Raw genomic sequence first — 23,231 nt, 5'->3', positions numbered from 1 at the left:
GCTACATCCACCAAACTTTCCACAATCCTTCAGTTTGATCAGACTTGAGTTGCTATATCTTTTCTAACTGATCCAGGTTCTGTAATATAAGTACAAGATTATTTTTAATTATGATTATGATTAAATATATTTACTCTCTTCATTTTAATCTTTTAAATGGTGTCCTTATAGATCACTACAATAGATTATTGTAGACAATACAATCCATCACAAGGAGTCCACACAAAACCTGTCCAGCACTGCTTTTCAGTGTCCCCCTCATTTTTACAAACTAACTTGCAGCCAGGGGTATAAGAACTGGGTTTAGAAGCAAACTAAACATAAACATCATGGACTTTTTCCTTTCACATTATAATCAACACAACACAGCAATAATTCATTACATATCAAAGTAGGCTATAGTATAACACGAAACAAATACAAAAAAAGAAATAGATAATAAAATAGCTTATGAATAAAATATGAGATCATTATAAAAACTGTACATAACATTTTCTGTTTTATGTACTGCAACTGAATACAGTGTTTTGTTTCGGTTTCTGACATATTAAAATTCGTAGCAGACGACGTAAAATCCCCCGTGACACCGGAAGAACTAAAGATGTAGCCGGAAACTATAAGTGACTGGGCTTTGTGACATTTAGCAGTGGTTGTTTAGCCACAGTGTCATTCTTATGTTTATGGTTTGTGTGGAAATACAGAAGAATCAGAATGTTTCTCACTACTGTGAACCGTAAGTAGACTTACAATGAAGCACTGTATATGAAAGTGTCCGCACAAGTGCAACGCGTTTACCGCAGCACTGATATAAGTATCAGCTAATAAATAGCCGCTTGTTTTAGATATGTGAGACCATTAAAAGACCGTGAGGTTTAAAAAGACTTGTAAGGGTCATAACATGCCACATGGTGATTGTCAATATAAAGTAAATGATGCTGTTCAAACTATAGTAATTGCTGAATGGTAATGCAGCTTCGGCAGTTGTTGATAAATATTTTAACATTTATGAAACATTATAATCTTTTCCCCAAAGATTTTGAAGACTCACATTTGAGTCAGTTTATTTGCATAGTCCTGGCAGTTAACTAATGAATAACGTGTTTTATCTGTTGTTTTAAATTAATTCCCGTTGTACTCATCTGTAATATTTGTAAGTATATTACTTAGAGTTTGAGTGGAATTTGTTGTTTTCAAATGTTCAATTATACATGTAAGTGCACTGTTTTAATTCCTCTGTTGCCCTTTAAGGTGTCTGTGTATAAATGGACTCTATAAACTAAATGAGAAAGATATTTCATTGGGCTATGCAAAGAGTATCACTTTCTTTTGAATATTGGCCATGAACATGCATGAGTAATAATTCTGGGAATGATAGAATTAGAAAAAGGTTTTAGATAACAGGGTTTTTCCTGGCTCAAAATGAGGCTGAGGTGGTGCCATCCTGATCTTGTACACATACGCACATGTGGGCCTACCGCACCTTCAAGTGGATTAACCAAACACTTTACAAACAACATATTACAAGTTCTAAAATTAGATGAAAATGACAATTATTTAGTTATATGAAACATTACTTTAATTCAACCAAACAGAAATGTTTTTTAACCTCACAAAGCTTTTTATGGTTTTCAACTAACTTTTCAGCCCACAATAGCCAACTAAATTAACCAGTCTTATTAAATGAGCAAAGCTCATTCACATCCTGTGTTCTCTTGTGGTTAACTGAGCTTTGAATGATTCACATATCTTATATATTTGCTAGTGACTGATGTTTCAACAGTTTAAAGTAATCGGACCAAAGGAGTCATTCTGATCGCATGTGCGTTCATACTGACGTACTCGCTGTGTACATTATAACGCTGATTTAATGAACCATCTGCATAGTTTAAAACATTACAATGATGTATGCCACTTTAATTTAAGAAACTTTTAAGAAATTGAACGTAATTGAATGCAAAAGAAACAATACTAGACTGCGACCAATATAAAGGAGGATTGTGAAGAGTGAAAGGTTATATTTGTGACAGATAATTTCAAAGCCAATATATAACTTGAAAGAAGTTATAAAACTAAATAACAACGGTATAAAATAACAAATACAAGGATTCTTTGCATTTATTTAGGATTTATTGGGCTCGCAGAGTAAAAAAGGTTTACTTAAGGCTTTGCTTTGTGTATTTCCCCCTGCAGAAATCAGTTGAATTTTGGGATCAGAAAGCATTTAAAAAAGGAAAACTGCACCTACATCACCACAAGCTGTTTTGGGACAAATCTTCTGCACCCATACAAAAACAAAGTCCACCATATTAATTTGCTATACTGGAACTTCAACCACAACAGGGTTCTATGGTCATATTTCAATTATTTTACTTCAATGAAACATTGGGTTTTTGTAAATTTAAAAAATAAAAAGACCAAAAGGAGAAACAAAGCAGGTTTATTTCCACAGCATTCTTTGCTCATATTTACCAAGGGGGATAATATTTTTGTCCCCAACTGTATGTTACACTGCAGTACAGTACTGGTAATGCCTAAAATGCCATGTCAGCATTTGATTAAATTTATTCTTTCTTTCTTTTTCTAGTTGCCAAGAGCAAATCCAAGTAAGTACTACTATATTAAAGTGTCTACTTTCCTTCTGATAATTGTCCTAACCCTACAGAATACTTATATCTACAAGGCAGACTTAAGCCCATTGCACATCGAGTTTGAAATTTCCGCACGTTAAAAAATAAATACGACCTCACGTTGTCTTAATCACATTTACACACTGCCTAAAAAAATTCGGACCGGGTTCGATTTTCTGCGTTTTTCGCATACGTAGCAAGCATTTTGGGTGTCCTTTTTTAGACACCATATAAACGAGAGCCAAATACGAAAAACGCATACGAAAATTTCGGACTGTATGTGCAAAGACCTTTACACTGAAAAACCAAAACATTATGACCACTTGCCTATGTTGATCCTCTCACCAAAGCATATACTTTCTTGAAAACCCAAGAAGGTGTCCTTTGGTGTCTCGCACAAGGATATTTGCAAGAGAACCTTCAAGCAAAGAGTATAGAATACCAAGAGGCGAAATTATGGTGCTTTTTGGGTAACAGCCACCATTTTGGGGAGAAAATGCCAACTGGACAACAGTTGCAATGCTAACGACAGCGATGTCAAAGTGAAATAAAAGAAAGCAATGTTCTGCAGTCCACTGCAAAAACCATCAATATGGCAGTATAAATCTAGCCTTTCAAAATTTCCCCAAAGACCCTGGCATGTAACTATTTACAAAAGTGTAAAAATAGTGTTTTGAAGTGGGTCCTCTTATGCACCTGTAAACTTAATTCCTTTTAGGAACTGCAGGTCCTAGCCATAGAAACCATAATAATGATTTAAATGAATATGACACTAATGTTGGGTTCACACCAAATGCGAACAATCGCGTTCCACGAGTGACGCTGACAAATATTTTAAACCTTCGTGGAAGATGAGATCGACACAAGTTTGCGTCTGTATGTGTCTTTTCATTGACTTTGTATGTAATTTACTCACGCAAAACACTTAATTCGCGTTTGGTGTGAACCCAGTGTTAGTTAGAATGCTGGGCTAGATATTAACGCTTGTCCGGGACAAGTGAATGTTTTGTATGGGCGAGTGAGAGAGAATTTTGAAAAAAAAAAAACAACAACAGTGCGACATATATGTAGAATAATAAGAATATGTGCATTAGACAGAGCTGCGTGTTTGTGTGAATTGCGTGTGTCATGGTTGTGCTTGTTTGTGTGTGACAATAATAAATGGCGCACCGCACTGAGTCCATGTGGCTGGCTGTTCTGTGTGTCTGAGTGAATTATGTGCACAGTTTAACATACAACACGAGTGATGGTCGAGGATTTATCTGTGTCTGCACTGTATGAGTATGAACTACGGTAAAGTTATTATAACCTTAGATGATCTTTATCACTTAATTCTTGCCAGTCAAACTTAACTTTAGACAGGGAAATTCAAGGATTTCATTAATGTCACCCAAATGGATACGCAAGTAAGGTGGGCGTACCTGTCAATACAATTGATTTGGAACCTGATGTTCCAAATATGGTAAGAGGCTTTACATTTCCGTCACACGCTTGCAGTATTTGACCGGTCACTACGCACTGGTTAACTGGCCAATCATAGCACACCTCGCTTTTCAGAGCGATGAGCTTTGTAAAAAATCTGCGCGTTTCAGAGAGGTGGGGCAAAGTGGAGATACAAACATGCACAGTATGTGGAAAATACAGCGATTTTGAAAGTTAAATCGTATATACACATTGCATTACATCAAAAACAAATGATAATATTCATTTTAGCCATGTCATATGACCCCTTTAATATATCTGCAAAAGCAGTTTGTGAAGTTACTGCGAAGCTGTTATATAATTATTTATTGTCCAACATTCCCAATTTTTCTGACATATGTCCTTTTATTTATTTATTTATTTATTAATTCAGGGTTTATAATGTTAATACTTGAACTTAATAGAATTTCAACTGAAACTGACATGGTTTCTGGAGTGCAAAGGTTTTGTGTCCAAAATAAAGTACACAAAGTCAGTAAAATAAACTGTTAAAAGGATTTGATGATTACTAGTCAAGTGCTCTATTGTGTGTTGTCATTATTCAGGTTGGATTTCAGCTTTAATGCAAGTTTTTTAAACAAAGCAGCTGATATTGCCATAGCAACAGCAAAAACATATTGGACCGAGTCACTTTCACCCCAAAATGGCGAAAGCGCAGGGCTGCTGCTGGGTGTGTGTGGCAATGGAACGTTCTATTGAGTTTCGCCTTTTGATATTCTATACTATTTGCTTCAAGTGTTGAAGTTTGTGAGACAGAGTGAACCCGCTGGTCAAACACATCACATAGTTGTGGAGTTGGATTTCCTCAAACCATATCTGAAAAAATGTGTGCATCAAAATCTACCCAGACCTTGTTAGGAGATAATTTTTGCTTCACATGTGACTGGTCATAATGTTTTAGCTTGTCATTGTACTTCCTATGCAATACAGCACAGCAGTTTTGTAGCAAAAATATGAAAGTTAATTTTGGATCCATCTGATTCAAAATGGAGAGCATGTAGGATATCTTTTCATTGTCAAAATGTACTGCTAGAGGCTCTGCTGATTAAATTTACCAAAGAAAACTTTGAACTTGAGGTCATTACTATTTTGTTTGTTTTGCATGCATATATCATGCTGTTTGATGAGACACAGAAATATATTATTAACCCCGACGACTAATATCGCATTGCTATTCCGCACATTGTAATTACTGTATTTAACCATAAGCCCTACCTGTGATATTAACTGTGAGTACTGAATGTAAATGCGGGTTTGAGTCGTTCGTTCATCACGTGACAGCCCTGTACGCTTTACCAAATTGATTAGTTCATCTCTCGAGTCTTCGGCGTGACAGCCCTGTACGTTTTACCAATGCAGTCAGAGCCGGAAAGAGAATTGATTAGTTCACCTTCCGAGTCTTGGGGTTTGAGTCGTTCGTTCATCACGTGACGGCCCCGTACACTTAACCAATGCAGTCAGAGCCGGAAAGAGAATTGATTAGTTCACCTCTCGAGTCTTCGGGATTGAGTCGTTCGTTCATCACGTGACAGCCCCCTACGCTTTACCAATGCAGTCAGAGCCGGAAAGAGAATTGATTAGTTCACCTCTCGAGTATTCGGGTTTGAGTCGTTCGTTCTTTTGTCACTTAACGTGACAGCTTTGGACAGAGAAATTAGTTAATTTAATAATTCCAGTACAGGACCCATAGAATGTTGCGCATGCGCAACTGAACGAATCACTCCCGAGACGACTCGTTCTTCCCGAGTCACATTATAGATTCGTTCAAAATGAATGAATCGTTCAAGAACAACCCATCACTAGTGGCAGACGCGACCGACTACCATGCAGGACCGACGCCCGATTCGAGGTCCCCTACGAGACTGGTTATACAAGCAGTTTCTCGCACACTCAGCGTGCGTACCAATGCTCGATGAGGCAGCACCGGAATAAGCGCTCGCACCAATGCTCGATGAGGCAGTACCGGAATAAGCGCTCGCAGATCTCCACAGAAAACTCTGTGGAATTCTGTGGATTACAAGTAGACACACACAATGTGAGCGTGTTCGTAGTATGCGCTGTTTGCTGTGACGGATTTTAATGAGCCTGAGGACGAACAATGTGATGTTTGAGACGTTTAAAATTAAACGAATAGCAGAGAAGTTCAGGGAACGTATTTGTTATAAGACACCGCTGTATCATTTCAAATCCATTCACAGCAAGAATGAACTACAGGCGAATTCTCTTGTTAAGTTTTATTTGAAGTTATCTTTACGTTGTGTTGTAAACATGCGAAAAAGTGTCATTATTACAAACTAAAATCAACATAATAACGTAACAAGCCCTTTCGTAATAATAAAATATATAGCCTACTTTTTCTTACAGTATAATATATAAATATGGTCTTGACATGCACATTTTCTGTTGGTTCAAATGAATTCAGAGGAATTTGGTCTGGTGTATTGAGTTTAATCAGTTTTAGCAGTAATCTAGAAACACTTCTCTGCCTCTTTTTAAATAAGCAGAACCAAATCTGCTGTCATCTGCCTTTAAATGCATAGACAGGCCGCATTTGAAGACTATTTAAAACACATTTATATTTGTGTACAAATGTAAACGCATTTAAAACTATTCTGTGGAATTCTGCAGATTTTTCCCAAAATTTAGGGTGGAATTAACAAAAAAATCCTGTATGTTCCGTATAACCCTGCTTATGAGGGAAAACAACTTGAAAAAAAACTTTATGAGCAAAACCTATGAGAGGGAAGATTTACACACAACAGGATAACAAAGTATTTTTTATAAAAATGTTATATGGCTCTTAAAAAAATATTTGGCGCCTGCTTTTTTCCCCTATGGGAGCCAATGGCTCCTTAACTGATTTTTTTTTGTCTGGAGCCCTGAATACAGTATTTATTTCAGTTTAGTTTCATTAATGTACATTGCATAGATGATAACTTGCAATAATACCATGTATTTTAATATATTTCGTTTGACTTTTATTTATATATGTCTTTGCAATTAATAGGACATAATAAAAGTAATAATAGATTAATTAAACAAAGTATGTAAAGCTGCATGGCAACAATTTGAAATTAAAAATAGTGAAAAGTGCCATATAGATAAAATTGAATTGAACAGAAATATGTATGCATACCTGTGGCTTGTGTTTCAGGACTTTGCTTGTTCAGATGATGAGTGCAGCTGGCACAGGTTACTGTTTCAACACAAAGAGGGGCCGATTGAGGGAGAAACTGGTTTTGCGCAAGCATGACCCCATAGGTGAGGTGAAGAATGGGTTTTATTTGGGAGTGAGATTAGAGTAGGCTATGCTCATTCTGAAGTCTCCCTCGGAGTACGTGGAAGTAAAAGTCAGTGGGTCTCATTCATGAAACACGAGCAGAACAAATTTTTGTGTAAATTGTTCGTAAAATCATTCTAACATAAATTTTAGGATTCATGAAAATGTTCGTATTTTCGAAATGCTAGTTGGTACGAAAGAAATGTACACCTGCTCCATACCATGTGTAAATAGTGTGTAAAACCACACGTAACGTTCTGTATTCTTTTAGACAAACTGACGACACTGCATGTTTATGCACAATGTATCATAATGATATTTCACAAGTTCTTTTGGGTAAAACGCAGAGCTAGTCACTGTCCTTTTTTACACAGCTGTCCAATCACAGTGGAGAAGAGGCGGGACAAACACTACATTGACCAACCATCATACACAACAATGGAGAAGTTAATATTAATGGTTACTGCATTTTCATATTAAGTAATATTCCTTAAAATAAGATACTAGTAACAAGTAGGCTAACTGTTGCAGATATTCTAAATCACAGCAACCAACGCATCTCCGCAATAACGCGCAGTGCCTCCAAAGCGCTCTAAGGCTGCCACCAGCTGGTTGTTTTCAGAAGAGCCCCAGGTTTGATTATTTTAGCTGGCTAAAAACGCTTTGGTGGACACAGTTTAATTATTAATTTATTGGCAAGCATATAGCCTATCTTATGCATTTATGCAATATAATGTAGCCAAATCAAAGAAAGAAGTACAGAGGATTCCGGCATTCCAAGATACGTAATTTGCGTAGCTGTAATTCATAGGCGGGGATTATGCTAATTGTGAATGAGCGTGCATGCACCCCCTTTTTACGAGTGATTGGAATTCATTAACATACACACATTTTACTATCAAATCTGACCTTTACGAAGTATTTGTGAATCCGGAGGAAAGTTTTCGGGAAGGTCTGTTTTACGCGCAAATTACTCGGAATTTACTCATATATTTAGAAATGTTTCATGAATGAGGCCCAATATGTGTAGTTTTACACACAGAACTGCATAGGTTTTCAGCTCTGTTCCTCAAGCCTTACGGTGTATTTCCAGTACAGCAGAGCGTGCTGCTGAAACGTGTTTGCGTTGAGGCGTGTCATTACTTTTACATTAACACGTCTCCGAAATGAATCCACCATTTGCAAACATACGTGATAATCTTGGCTCGCCTACTTTTCAGAGTGATTGGCTGTCGCCCAGCGTTTGTCGCTTGGTATTTGCATAAAGTCAAGAAGAGCCCAACTTTTTGATGCTCTCGGCCGCTCCCAACGCTTTTTCTTCCCTGCTTTCGGTCGTATAATGCAACACGTGAGCGTCAAGCGCAGCTCTCATACAAATGAATTGAACATTTTCACGCCAGTGGAAATGCACCGTTACTGTCCTGCAAAGTTTAGCCCCAACACTAATCAAACACACCTGAACAAACTATAAGGTCTTCAGGATCACTTGAAAATTACAGACTGGTGGAGCAGGTTGGACCTAAACTTAGCTGGACAGAGGACCTCAAGGAGCATGGTTGAAGACTTAGGGCAGGGTTCCTCAAATCCGGTCTTGGAGGGCCAATGTCCTGCAGAGTTTAGCTCAAACCCTCTCTTACTTGTGATTTTCTAGTGATCCTGAAGATCTTGATTAGGTTGCTCACAAACCTGTGTTTGATCAGGGTTGGAGCTCTGCAGGGCATTGGCACTCCAGGGAAAGATTTGAGGAACCCTGACTGAGGGATTAGGGTTAAATATTGTGCTATGTAATTAGTATTTTTAAGTAATTATATTTGTTGTGGCAATAATGACAAACCCATAACCCTGACGGTAGTATTCATAAAGCTTCTTTGGTATGAAATCGTAAATGTAAACCTGTGACCAGCCTGTTGTAAAATGCTTTGTGTATGACCTTTTGCCAAAATATTGATGTAATCTGCTTGTATGCATATACATTTATTTTGTCCAATAATAATATGCTCCTTATAGTGAGAAAGTTTTCCACCCCTATTATGAATTTGTTAGTAGTAGACTTCTGGGCCCTCTTTCAACATGTCCTGCTTCCGTTTTCAGTTTGTCATAGAAACAGGATAGAACATTGCATTTGTTAATCATTTAATGGGTTCCTTTTGTATCATTGGTTTATTGGTTGCTTTAGAACAATTGTTTTACATTTTTATTATTTGCTCTCAACAGTAAACAAACATGTTTTGTTCTTTGAGAAGAGGAAGATCCGCTCTCTTTAAAGTGGAAAAAAACTCTCTTGATATGGACACTGAGGAGAGGGACTGTTATAGACATGAAACATCTGCTGAACTGGGGTAATCGACATCTAACATGATAATGTCAATAAGCAATCATGAAGAAAGAAGAAAATGGGAATGGATTTCTGGCCCCCATATCACTGCAACTTCGGATCACTGCAATGACACAAGAAAGGGGTTTGTCCTGTCATGATAATACTGGGTGACTTCAGTGACTAATCATTGCATTATATTGGATGTTTAAGTTTTTTATTTTTACTGAGGCAAAATTTGATTTGTTCAAACAATATACCATTTGCTAAATTAATTTATTGAGTTTGTTATTGTTCTAAAAATAAATCTAGAAACATAAACATAACAGACATGAATAGTGTACTTTCTTATACAAAATTACTTTATTATTTGATATAATTGCACAATTTTAACACAATTGCAATCTGTAAACCTTTTGTTACTGAGAAATATTTGTATAAACATTTAAAATGAATATTGGAGATTTCATGAGGATTTTTCAGTACATGGTACTTTGTCACAGACTTACTTATGACTAAATTTAAACCAGACATTGGTCTTAACTATTATTATTTAAAGACAATGGGCCATGACAAGTGATATCAGAATAGTTCAGATTGCAGATCCTTTCGAAATGGAAAAGATGTTTGAGTGCCGACTTTTTGTACAGATACAGCAGCAACAAGGTTGGCTCTTCTGGCCATCTCTTCCAACTGCATTGTGGGATAATGTGCCACGTAGAAAGCTAGAGCACCAATAAAGCTGTCACCTGCTCCCTGTTAAAACAGAAGAAATAACAAAAAGCTTAAATACATTGAAAGAAATCAGGTAATACTCATAGTTTTAAGATTTAACGAAAAATAGTTACTACAGAGAAATTAAATTCTGTCATCATTTACTCACCTTGGAGTTGTTCAAAATAGAATGTATAAATTTCTTTGTTCTGATTAACACAGAGAAAGATAGTTGGAAGAATGCTTTAACCAAAGTTATAACGAAGTTCTTGACTACCATACCCCATTGACTACAATAGTAGGAAAAATTACTTAATTTTTTATGTTGAACACAAAAGAAGATATTTTGAAGAATGTAGGACAGCAAACAGTTCTGGGTCCTACTATTGTAGTCAGTGGGGTCCAAGAACTGTTTGGTTACAAGCATTCATACAAATATATTTATTTGTGTTCAACCAAACAAAGAAATTTATACAGGTTTGGAACAACTAGAGTGCAATAGGACAGCAGGGGGTGCCATCATGTTTATCCGTGCCAGAGAGAGATTTAAAGGATGTAATAAATATGGGAAACACATTTTATCACAATGTACAAATAAAAGGTATTTAATTACAAGCTGATTATGATCATATTTGATGGTGATTACTGTAAAATGACCATAAAGAGGCAATTTCTTTAGACGAGCGCGTTTATTGACAACCCGCAATGCACACCTCAGTGAACATATTAACTTACCCAACGTCCTTTTAGGATCTCACCCCGTGCTCCTCGTCACTCAGATTTAAAGCGACAGCATTCAAACAATGCAGAATTTCACATCACATGACATCTCCCCTTTTTTTCTGAAAATAAAGTCTGCTAGTCAACTCTCCCCCCTAGAGGTACGTCAGAGAAAACCCTTGACAGTAAACTTAATCATGCAAAAACAAAACTGCATGCAATCAGCTTATTAACATATCTCAAATCATGAATTTGAGCAACATAACTCTTACTTTTCTAATGAACGTAACCACAGTTACATTGTCCTTCAGAAAACTGCCCCCATTTACCCCCCCCCAGCAACTAGTGATTGAGCATATAGCTTCCTGAATCTTTACATGTCAGGTCTACTGACTCTTCCAGACCTAGTATGTATCAGCCCATGGTACGCCTCAGTACCGCTCCTTGTTCCATCTCAATGACACGAGGTGTTACACTTTCTTGCCTGATCACTGCCGGTGGAGCCCAGACTTTCTCATGGTCCAGCTTGGTTAGAACAGTGTCACCTGGTCTCAGTGTTGACAGATTTTTTAGCGCCATTACGATGATTATAGTAGAAAGCTTGTCTGTCTTTCTCCATTTTATCTTTCAGCATGACAGACTTCCTGTTTGGCAACCTGGGTTGAAGATTCTTCTCTAGGGTTGGAAGTGTCGTTCTGATTTTCCTTCCCATTAGAAGCTCTGCTGGACTGACTCCTGTAGTGGCACAGGGGGTCGATTGGTAGCACATGCACGTGAGGGCTACCAGAGGATCTGTCTGCTTCAGGATTCTTTTTGCAATCTGCACAGCCCTTTCAATGTGACCATTACCCTGAGGGTGGTGAGGACTTGATGTAATGTTTGAAATCGGAATCCCAAATCTGGCAAAGACAGCCTTCAACTTTTGTGTGACATGAGATGTCGTTGTGGAAGGTAAGTGTAGTATCTCCAGAAATCTGGAATAGTGGACAGAATTATCTAATTGTGTCCGATTACTATGTTCGCAAAGATCAGCTGCAATCCTTTTCCAGGGACGTTCTGGTAGGGCTGTAGTCAAGTCCACCATTGTCGAGTCCAAGACAAGTCCAAGACCAGGACTAGTCGAGACCGAGTCAAGTCTGAGTCCAAAGAGGTTTGAGTCCAAGTCAAGACCGAGTACAATTGAGACAGTCAAGACAGAGACAGAAAAAATCATGACTACAAGACCACATACTTAAATATTGATCATTTATGTGATGCAAGAGACAGCATATCTTCTATTCTAAGATAATCATTTTCATTATTGTTTGTAATGATCAAAAAGCAGATAAAATAAGGTCATTTTATTTTTACTATATAGGTATAGCACTAAAGTCACAAAGCCGAAGTGTAACTGTTTATTACTTTTTTAAGGAACTTTTTTATCAGCCCTCCTAACAGCAAGGTTGTGCAGCAATGAACACTTTTGTGCATGTGCGCGCCTGCCCGTGCACGTGCGTGTTCGATAGAGGAGCCGCTAGAAAGAGCAAGAGGCTCCACGGCTCGTTTATAAGCATGTCGGTGCCCATCCTTAAATAACGTTCATCACAATGACAATAAAAATACGATCAATCTTATCTTTAAGCCCTACTTTCTAAAAATATTCAAATGCAATGCTAACTCTGAAACATGGCATTTACTTACCTCTCTTTGTGATGCCTTTGCAGGTGTCTTACGAAATTGGATGTTGTCCCACATGTTTCGGGGAAAGTTTTGTTGCAAAAAGTTTCCTTTTAAGCGCACTGTCGATACATTTATTATGGTTTGTAAAACCAATCTGTATTATGCCGCTGCTTGCTGACATCGTGCCTGATGAATGATTGATGCTGGTTCGCACCGCGGACGAATCATTCATTCGACCCGGTTCTTTCTTTTTAGTGAACCGGTTGAACCAGTTCAGCTGAATCGTTCCCGTTTAGCGTCTCCTGTAAACACTTAATATTGTCCACAAATTAATTCAGTTATTCACTTTCTGGCATGCATGACAGTCCTGCGGACTTGAACCAATATACCAGAGTTATTTAATTACAACAACAGCACACACTGAACTGAACTGCTGTGTGAAGAGAGAACTTATGAACACACGCGGCTCTCGTTCTTGAGTCGGCAACAGTTTTCGGATCATTAGTTTTCGGATCACAAGAATATTGCTCTATCAATGTTTTGTTTTGAAGGAAAAAATAAAACGTATATCGCTGGACTCGGACGAGACCGACTAGAACATTTGCGAGACCAATGACCAAGTCCGAGACAAGTCGGAGTTCAAATACCAACGAGTCCAAGACAAGTCCGAGACTTGAGTACTACAGCACTACGTTCTGGGAGTGGTGTGGAGATCAGGGGCTCTTTCTGCTGTGTATTTCTCAACTCTCTGCACATCTGACATGACAGCACTGTGGTCTTTACGTCCGTTGAAATTCCTGGCCACCATACTGACTCCTGTGCTCTTTCTATAGACTTTGTAAGGCCCTGGTGACCTTCGTGAATCTTTTCCAAAATCTCCTGTCTCATCGCCCTTGGCACAACGATTCTCCTCCCTTTGATCACTAAACCCCCGTGCTCTGAGAGCTCTGCTTTTGCAGCCATAATCTCTCTGGCTGCTACTGGAACTTTGCTCCTGTGCTGTGGCCACCCAGTTCTGATCTGCTTGATTACAGCTTGCAACTCACCATCCGTTGCAGTGATGCAGTCGATTTTATGGTACATCGCAGGTATTCCTTGTATTACTGGATCCACATAGCACTCCACATCAGCATGTGTTTCTGTAGTAGTATAGAATCTGCTGGCTGCGTCTGAGGAGGAGAAAACTTTTGCGCCGCTGAGTTTGGCAATAATCTCATCTGCAGTAGGTAGCACAAAATATTCTTGTTTTACTGCTTCATTTAGTCTTTTGAGATCCATGCAAATCCGTGCATTGCCGGTTGTCTTCAGAACGGGAACCATTGGTGCACACCATTCCGTTGGTTGTGTCACCCGCTCTATGACGCCATTTTCCTCCATCCTCTGCAACTCCTCTTTTAGCTTTTGCAACATTGGTATTTGAACACGCCTCGCAGTGTGTACTGCACATGGCTGGGTCTTTCAATTGAATTTTGATAGAGTCGATGTTGAGTGTGCCGTGCTCACCAAATGCATCATAATGTCCGGGGGCCACTATGTTCACCTTCTCCACTCTCCTTACAAGGTTCATGTCAGCTAATAGAGTCCGACTCCGCAGGTTGTTGACATATTGCATCCACAGACCACATAGGCAGAAAATGGGTATGGCTGTCCTTTATACATTGCAGTGGCTCGGAACTGACCCAGGCAGGCTAGCTTCCCCCCAGGGCTATCCAGTGTAACATTGGCTGGTTCCAGTACCTTTGCTGGGACTAGTTTGCTGAAAGTCTCTTCTGCCACAATGTTCACTTCAGCCCCCGTATCAATCTTGAATTTTACAGGGGTCTCTCCAATCAGGAGCTGCACCATCCACTGCTCTTCTAGTTCATTCACATTGTGAACTGAACCCAGAAATTATGAAGGCTGGTCAAAACATTCTGTGACTTCTCTCACTGACCTGTTACTGAGGCATACTCTGGCCCAGTGTCCGTTTTTTTGGCATTTACCATTCTTTGCAGGGCAATGCTCGTCACTTGCATGCACAGAGTTTCCACAATGTCCACATTTTCCATGACTGTCGGCTCGAATTTTGTCTTTAGGCTTGCGCTGTCCCCGCACATGTTGCTTACTCGTGCTGACAATTGCTCTGACCATGCCTACCGTCTCGCCTTGCATGCTGACTTGTGTGGCCACCTCCTCCGATTTACGAACAGTCTGGATTGTTTGTGCTAGTGTGAGATCAGTGATCAACTGCAGCCTTCGAGAGAGATCTTTATCCAATATGCCGACCACAATGCGTTCACGAATTGTTTCGTCTCTCATGGCGCCAAACTCACAGTGCTCCGACATCTCATACAGCACTCTGATGAACGCTTCCACTCTTTCGCCAGGTTGTTGCACTAGCTGGTGAAAGCATGAGCGTTCGTGAATGATGTTTCTCCTCGGGTCATTAAACTTTCCCGGGATGATTGCAAAGTCATGTCTCTGTCCCTCTTTTGCAAACATGAACGATTTTAAAATGTTCTCTGCCTCACACCCCATGGCGTAAATGAGATAATTCACTTGCACGTCTCCATCCACTTTGTCTAGCTTTGTAGCCGTTGGGAAGCGCTGAAATCTCCAATCCATCCACTCCATCGGTTTATCAAAGAAAAAACTCGATGGTGGATTAAACTTTGCCATTTTCTGTCACTTCTGACACCATGTAAAATGACCGTAAAGAGGCAATTTCTTTAAACGAACGTGTTTATTGACAACCCGCAATGCACACCTCAGTGAACATATTAACTTCCCCAACGTCCTTTTAGGACCTCCCCCTGTGCTTCTCGTCACTCAGATTTAAAGCGACAGTGTTTAAACAATGCACAATATCACATCACATGACAATTACATTTATTCCTGTGAGTGTTATTGAGTCATGTGCTCACTTGGCATGGTGAGTAAGTCTGTAGATGCTGAATCAACATGCTTTAGGCTCTTATTGACCTCCCTGTCATTGTGTAGTGCAGCCAAATGCCTTAAAGTTTTTGTTAATGTTTAGAACACATGCAGTATCTTGCATATAAACATGCAGCTGACATGCAGTAAATTGGACAGTTTTTTAATCAATTCTATAGTGAAAATTAATTCTGAAACCTGAATGTTGCATTCTGTTGTACTGTTACAATAATGAGAAATAACACTTAAGAATATGAACTATAAATATGTTAGTAATTTTCAGTTCTGGGACATCATTGACTACCATAGTAGGAAAACATTTTTTTTTTTTGTTCTGTTGAACACAAAATGAAATATTTTGAAGAATTTAGGAAAACAAACAGTTATGGGGCACCTTTGACTTCCATTTAAGTTTTCCTAATATGGTAGTCAATGATGTCCCAGAACTGAAAATTACTAACATTCTTCCAAATATCTTTCTCTGTGTTCATCAGAACAAAGTAATTTATACAGGTGTGTAATTACATGAGGGTGAGTAAATGATGACGGAATTTTCATTTTTGGGTGAACTATCCCTTTAAGGTCCAAATTTCAGTTTCATCGCAGCTTCAAAAGGTTCTAAACGACACCAGCCGATGAATAAGGGTGTTGTCTAGTGAAACGATGACTCATTTTCCAAGATAATGAAAAAATTAGATACTTTTTAAACATAAATATATGGCTTGCTCTGCCTCGGAGTACTCCATGTAGCACATCCACGAGTTCACATACTCCGTAATCACGTTGGAAAGGTCATGTAAGAGGAAGTTTTGACACAGTGTTTACGAGTGTGGAGTAAGAAGACCGTTCAAAAGTTCTTGAATGTTGAATTACACGTTATATGTCTTTATGCAAGACTATTGTTTAAAATGTTCAGTTCGTGTGCATATCAGGGATGTTTATATCTTTTTAAATCTACGTCATGCGTAACCTTTCCAACGTGATTGCGTAATACACACGTCATGGATGCGCATCCTGGAGGACCTCCGAAGCAAGGAAAGCCATATTTATGTTTAAAAAGTATATCATTTTTTGGTTTTCTTGGAAAATGACCAATCGTTTCGCTAGACAACACCCTTATTCATCAGCTGGTGTCGCTTAGAGCCGTTTGAAGCTGCGATGAAACTGAAATTTGGACCTTAACCAACACCCCCCCCCAAGTGCATTATATGGATAAGAACCCTGGAAAGCTTTCTTCAAAAGCCTCACTTCGTTTTTGACAGAAGAAATAAACACACAGACGGCTTGTATTACATGTGGGTGAGTGAATTATCATGAAATTTTTAAGTGAACTACTCCTTTAATGTTCACTTGTTTCTTTTTCCAGTCAATGGTACTATGCCACCATGGCCATTTTTTTCAAGTTTTCAATGAAACTGATAAGTACTGGCATATTTCACCATGCCTGCAGAGGGTAGACTAAGATTTTCTTGGTGGGGGTGGGTATTACATCTATGATGGGAAAGCACAGAGGAATGTGGTGATACTCTCAAATTTCATATCATCATATCAGTTTTTTTACAAGTCTAGAAGATTACTCACCTCAGTGGCATGCTCCCTAACTATCAGTGTCTATTATACACCTTTGACTGAGATAGGCCTATCTATTGGTTCTCACCATATAGACGGTTTCAAAGTGACAATATAAACAAATGTTACGCGCATGCGCATGTTTGTGGACTGCCCTTAACTTCCGGTACACATTCACAATTAATAAGAGAGCCTGTAGATTATTTCTGATAACAAGCAAAAGAAACAGAAGAACCATTACTTGGCCAAAATTGGCTCTCCAATATTTTTTATTTGGACTGCGATGCCAAGCTCAACCGCTAGATGTCAATGTCCCATATGGTTTCTTTAAATGTGATAAAACTAAAGGACCAACTTAACAAATTGTTTATTTCATACAATTATTATACAATAAAATAATAATATACATGACTATTAATATAAATTAAATGAAATATAAACTGTTATATTATTAGGCACTAGCCAAACACAGAGCGGAGGCGCGCACATATACTGTATCAACAAGGCCAAGGCTGCAGTTGTCTAAACTCTTCAAATGATTATAGTGACAGACAAAAATAAAAAACAAAGCAATCATATTACTCCTTGGTCAAGTTTAGCATTTTCTATTTGGGTGAATGGAAAAGCAGCTGTGATAATGTTGGACATACTGTATGACAGTGGTCACCAACCCTGTTCCTGGAGATCGACTGTCCTGCAGACTGCATCTCCAACCCTGCTTCAGCACACCTGTCTGTCATTATCAAGCAAACCTGAACACCTTGATTAGATAGTTCAGGTGTGTTTGATTGGGGTTAGAGCTGAAATCTTCAGGACGGTCGATCTCCAGGAGAAGGGTTGGTGACCACTGCTGTATGATGCAGTTCTGGAAAGTTCTAGAAAAATTCTCTGTCTTAAGACTTTGAAAGTTTTAAGTAATGTCTCCACCTTGTTTAGGCAAATGACTAAACTTCTCAACCCAACTCTTTATCATTCTTATAATCTCTTGCTCTTCTGAGTAATTATACAATTGGTCAGGAGAAAAATTTGAAGCTTGACAAACATACACTTTTCTTTTACAGGAACCAACCGGCTACCTTACAATATCTCCAGATGCAGGACTGTTGAAAAAATATGCAATAATATAGGACTATCTTTTACTTTTAAAACCGCAGACTTTGTTCAGACTGCACAGTGAACCTTCATGAGCAAGTCTGACATCTGACAACATTGGTCTGATGCCTGATGTTTAGTTGTGATGACAGCCACTTCCCCTTCTCTTACTCTCAAAACAGAGCTATACACATTCTGGTAAAGGTTACATAGAGCTGTCTGTCAGTCAAATGACAAAACTATTGGATGTGGCCACTCAAAGGCCATGGCCTGTTTTAAAGCCTACTTATTTTCACTATGAGACATTATGGAACATTTTTTAAGATCCAAATATTAATAATTTGTCCAGAATTTCTGTACCACGCTATAGTCAATATGTAAAAGTGCTGCAGAATAAAACCAGCCAAAATGCAGTTTAATATAATGTGATGCATTAATAAGACATTGTATTACAACTAAATATATGGCATGACTGCGTGGTATTGCACTAGCAATTGAGTGGATTGTAAAGTGTTCATTGCTTACCAGAACAGATTTATGTGGTTGAGGGGGAGGGGTTAAACATAAGTCTGAGTCTGGCATTGTCAACCAATAACAGTCGTTTCAAACAAAGTTAATACAGTTTGATTATTTCATGTGCGCCATTGAATTGTAAACAATAAGCAGACAGGTAAATTTTGGTTTCACATGTGGCATTTAATGTCTGATTTTCTACTTCAGTATCTAAATAAAATGTCTGATGCTGATGAACATTGCTGTGTTAAGTTTTATTAATCGTTATACTTTTTCTAATACATATTTGAATAGAAAATTACTAAAATTATGCATAAAATGTGAGGGAATCACAAAGTTACATCGCTGGAACTTTATTTGGTACGTCGTGGCGCAGAATATGTTCTGGTCCAGGTATGTCATCACAACGTAACTGGGTATCATAAAAGAATAATCTGAACCGGGCATTACAATGGCTGCTCCTGTCCATTGCAGCTCAGTGTGGGTTCTTCTTTGTGGGGTTCATATTACAGTCTTCTGGTGTAATGACATCATTGTCGGTAGGAGAAAAGCTGTGTTTTCTGGTAAATACCCAGCATGACTCCTGTAAAGATCCCTGTGGTGGGTCGTCTATGTCTCTTTTCATTGAGGTGAAATTTGGCTGATTGGGATTGTCTGAACCAACTACGAACAATGTTGTCTGGCTTTAAGGCAAGGTCCCGGAAAAAGGGTGATCTCCAAATGCAGGAGCATGGGCCACCCAGTCTATCTGAAGTGTGTGCTGTAGGTATGCACGCACGCACGCACGCACACACAGGCTACAGATAGAATCACTTTATCATGAAAGAGTTGGACATCTGCAGAAGATTTATGTCAGAAGATTAATGATCTTAAGATGGGTGGGTAGCAACGTTGGAGGAAACTGCATACTTGCCCTTTTAGAAATGCAAATTTTCTTTTCATGTAGTGCCACACCACAGGGCCTTTCATCACATGGCATTAAAGCTGATGTGAAGCTAGAAAGACAGTAAAAAGATGCTTTAAACTTGAGATTGATTAATGTTTGAATTCCTTGATAGTGAGCACAACAGGGCACAGACATTTTGACACAACTCTTTCTGGGCCTGCTCACACTATCCTAATCGAACCGTGCCAGGGAGAGCTGTACACCTAAAGCCTGGTTCCATTGACTTGTGTAGATTGCGTTGTCATTATGGGAATGAGATATTGCGTCTGTGTTTTTTAATGTGCGCATTGTTAGTAAATCACAATTTCCACTCCCATCGGGGCTGTTTTGAAATCGCTGTTTAGTAAATCTGGCCCCAAATGTCTTTGCATTTTCATCTCGTTTTAGTCAATACAAACTTTGTCATGCTGTATAATGGTTAAAATGATAAAATTGTTATTTTGCTAAAAGTTATAATCACAGTGATTGTTTTCATTTGAAAAAATGTGTTTTTAGATTTCATTATAAGTATCTCTTTCACCAATAAGCACACAAACAAACATTTTGACAATAGAATGTCAAATCATGTGCATAGTTTATTCAACTTCATCTAGCTTCATCTAAGGAGTATTTCCACAGAGGTTTGATCAGTGCATAGGCCTATTCATAGACATTCAACCTCTCCCTTAAATTCTCCCGCAAATTACTTGCATCTTCCTGATGCCTGCAAAATATTGACAATTCCCCGGAAACAACGCGATTGACCATGAAGAACGTAGTCGCGAACGTACTCACGGTTTTCACAAGATGGGATGTCTTTATTCAGCAACCACAATCACAAAAAACAAACAATGTAACTTAGTGGAGATCAACGTGCAGCTCACGAGAGAACACAGACCGGCTGGAGATTGCTAAACTCTTACTTGTTTATTGACTTGATATGCTCAACTGCGCTTTCACAGTGAGAGCATTGGTGTATGGTTGCCAGATTGCACAAACTAAGTCACCCATTGGGCAGAAAATGTATACATTTTTAACCTTTCATCCCTGTTTGGGAGATCTGAACTCGTGTCCTCTGGCGACTGCAAACATGAACGCTCGTACAGCAGAGGCTCGCACAAAATTCTGTAATATTTATCTTCTATTTTTTTTCAACAATTTTTTTCAACAATTTTTAAATTTAAATTAACACTAGTTCAGAGAGAAGCATGATAAAGATTTCCCCGCGTTGAAGTTAAACATACAGCAGTCCTTACAAATAAACCACATACTGCTGAAGTTCCTTTTTTTGTCCTCAGGCAGTCCCAATAACAGGGGGAAACATGTTTCTTTTAAAGAGTGATTTCCCAACATTCTTTGAAAACAAACAGATGGAAACATGCCCTGCTCATGTCTAGCCAGTGAGATGAAAATCTGGCACTTGCTTCCCTTCCTCCTCCACTTCTAACAAGTGGGGAAAAATACAGAGTTACTGGAAGTGGGATCAGGGCATCTGAAACAGTTAAACAACTCAGGATTTATGGGTCATCAAAGTGTGCGGGAAGGGGCTCACGGCCACGTGGAGACCACAGCCATGCGGACACCTGCTGAGTGGATCATCCCTAAGCACTGAGTCACCCAGAGAAAGCAGTGGGCTTGGGGTAGCCTACCTCAATAAGACTGGACATAATATGTGGTACTCTGTGTCTGTGTTAATGACTTTAATAAAAGATCATTTATCACAATTAAAAAAATACTTAAATATTTTATTACTGTGGACCCATAATACATTTTTACTTAATATACAATAAAAACAGTTAATGACAGGCATGATGTAATGTCAATTTTAGGCTTCAGTTGTCTTCATGTCTTCAGTAACATGTCTGTGAACTACTTAGATGAAATGTAAGAAATATTATGTGTCTGGCACTTTTGCTGCAATGCTCTTGTTTGCTACTGCATATGCTGATTGCAGCTGCTGAAGTTAAATGTTGGTCACACTACTGTAACAGGTAGGTGCAGGAATTCAGAATTTGTTTTAAGACATTTTAATAAAGAACCCAAACCAAAGATTTGTACAGTTTTGGTTATCACCAGGATTCTTTTTTTGTTCAGTGTATAACGTGGAAAAATGTGTTAAACATATTTTTTTCTGACACGTTCAAATATATGACTATTAATTCAAATAACTGACACTGTGTTTTATGGAGAACAACATGACCAATTAACTATTTAAGAGAGATTTGCAATAAAACAAACAGGAAATGTAAGGCTATGACACCAGAAATACAGAATCCAAGTGTGAACTGAGTAAGCCTCTTCAGAGATTACAATCAGTAGAGAAACCATAAGAACCACATCAACAACAAACATGGGGTTGTTGTCAAACTCATGAAAATTTGAAGCAATATAGTAGCAGTATTTAACATCTATGTAGAAAGCTAGACTGAATTTCTATTTCAGTCAAAAACAATTAAAAAAAATGCACTTTCACCTGGACTGAAATGCCCCAAGCCAAAGATTAATGTTAAATGATGGCGTACAACTAGCCCTATTCGGACAGGACTAGTTTTACCAGAGGAGGTTTAAGAAATTTGTGTTTCTCAGACGTACTGTACTCTGTGATTTTAATCCTGTGCGAGTGCCAAGTCTCAAGTTTTTCTTTACCCACTGTTTTTTTGCCAAACTCAGAAATCTAATCCCGTCCGAATGCGAATGTCTGTGATCGCTGACAATATCTTTTCAAAACGGGTTTCTTAATGTGTTTTAGCCAATGTGAACTGCCGTAAGTACTTCATAACGTGCGTATATAAGAAATTATTATATTAAATTATCATGTTTACTTCATTTGTGTGGGTTTATTATAAGCAGGCTGCTGTTGTTGGGTCATATGACTATACGCAATGCACGTATCCAGAGCACGTGATCTTCTGCAGCGCCCAAGAGATCTAGTCCCATCTGAATCAGTACATAAAATCATAGACGTTGTGTGAGAACAGTTGTAACGTCCGAATAGGGCTTATGACACATATCCAAATGTTAAGGCCATATTTCTTTTTATTGATGTTAATGTCATGCTACTGTCATCTGTACATACTGCTTAATCTATAAATCATGCTGGGGATCATATGGTATGGGCACATATGAGAGTGCTTATAGACCTGACTCAATACTTCACTCAGATGACTGTAGTAGCATGACAATCACTTAAGAGCATAAAACATCTGGTCTTTATACCACAATATGTATATACAGGTTGCGCTAAATCTTAGATCATTACTTGGATCATGAGCTTTCTCAAGATCACAAGATTCAATCTGATTGGTGGCCTTTATGGAATAGCTTTTAGTCAGGGTGTGAGGTTCACAGACTACAATGAATCTTTTTTCAAGATTATACAGACCAAGATTTAAAGATCGGATATCATGTTATTTTATACATTCT

The 23,231-nt window shown here is 38.4% G+C and overlaps 2 protein-coding genes across 3 annotated transcripts in view; one reads left to right on the top strand and one right to left on the bottom strand.

The window, feature by feature from the left end:
• The first annotated feature begins 612 nt into the window (after positions 1–612).
• On the top strand, positions 613–10,285 carry mrpl33 (mitochondrial ribosomal protein L33). Its single transcript, XM_057326581.1, has 4 exons — positions 613–733; positions 2,585–2,603; positions 7,264–7,370; positions 9,604–10,285. Exons 1-4 carry the CDS (start codon positions 712–714, stop codon positions 9,651–9,653), a joined length of 198 nt encoding a protein of 65 aa, XP_057182564.1. The 5' UTR covers positions 613–711; the 3' UTR covers positions 9,654–10,285.
• A 109-nt stretch (positions 10,286–10,394) lies between these two features.
• Positions 10,395–23,231, bottom strand: part of rbks (ribokinase) — a 38,667-nt gene continuing 25,830 nt past the window's right edge. The window contains exon 8 of one of the 2 annotated variants that reach the window (XM_057326580.1): positions 10,395–10,459. Coding sequence is in view for 1 of the 2 variants with exons in the window: in XM_057326579.1 (XP_057182562.1) it covers positions 19,852–19,878 (27 nt within the window). In the remaining variant the exon portion in view is untranslated. Of the gene's footprint in view, positions 10,460–17,004; positions 19,879–23,231 lie in introns of those variants that run through there. The other variant, XM_057326579.1, reaches the window with a different exon arrangement.

This window comes from Triplophysa rosa, unplaced genomic scaffold, assembly GCF_024868665.1.
Source record: "Triplophysa rosa unplaced genomic scaffold, Trosa_1v2 scaffold111_ERROPOS1612138+, whole genome shotgun sequence".
Lineage (NCBI taxonomy): Eukaryota > Metazoa > Chordata > Actinopteri > Cypriniformes > Nemacheilidae > Triplophysa > Triplophysa rosa.
Note: the sequence above shows the minus strand (reverse complement) of the source record. Positions and strands in the feature narration are given on the sequence as shown.

Excerpts from the sequence above, each read along its gene's own strand:
- mrpl33 (XM_057326581.1), top strand. The coding sequence starts at position 712 with ATGTTTCTCACTACTGTGAACC. Across the intron at positions 7,371-9,603 it reads GCGCAAGCATGACCCCATAG|TAAACAAACATGTTTTGTTC; the intron begins GTGAGGTGAAGA and ends TGCTCTCAACAG.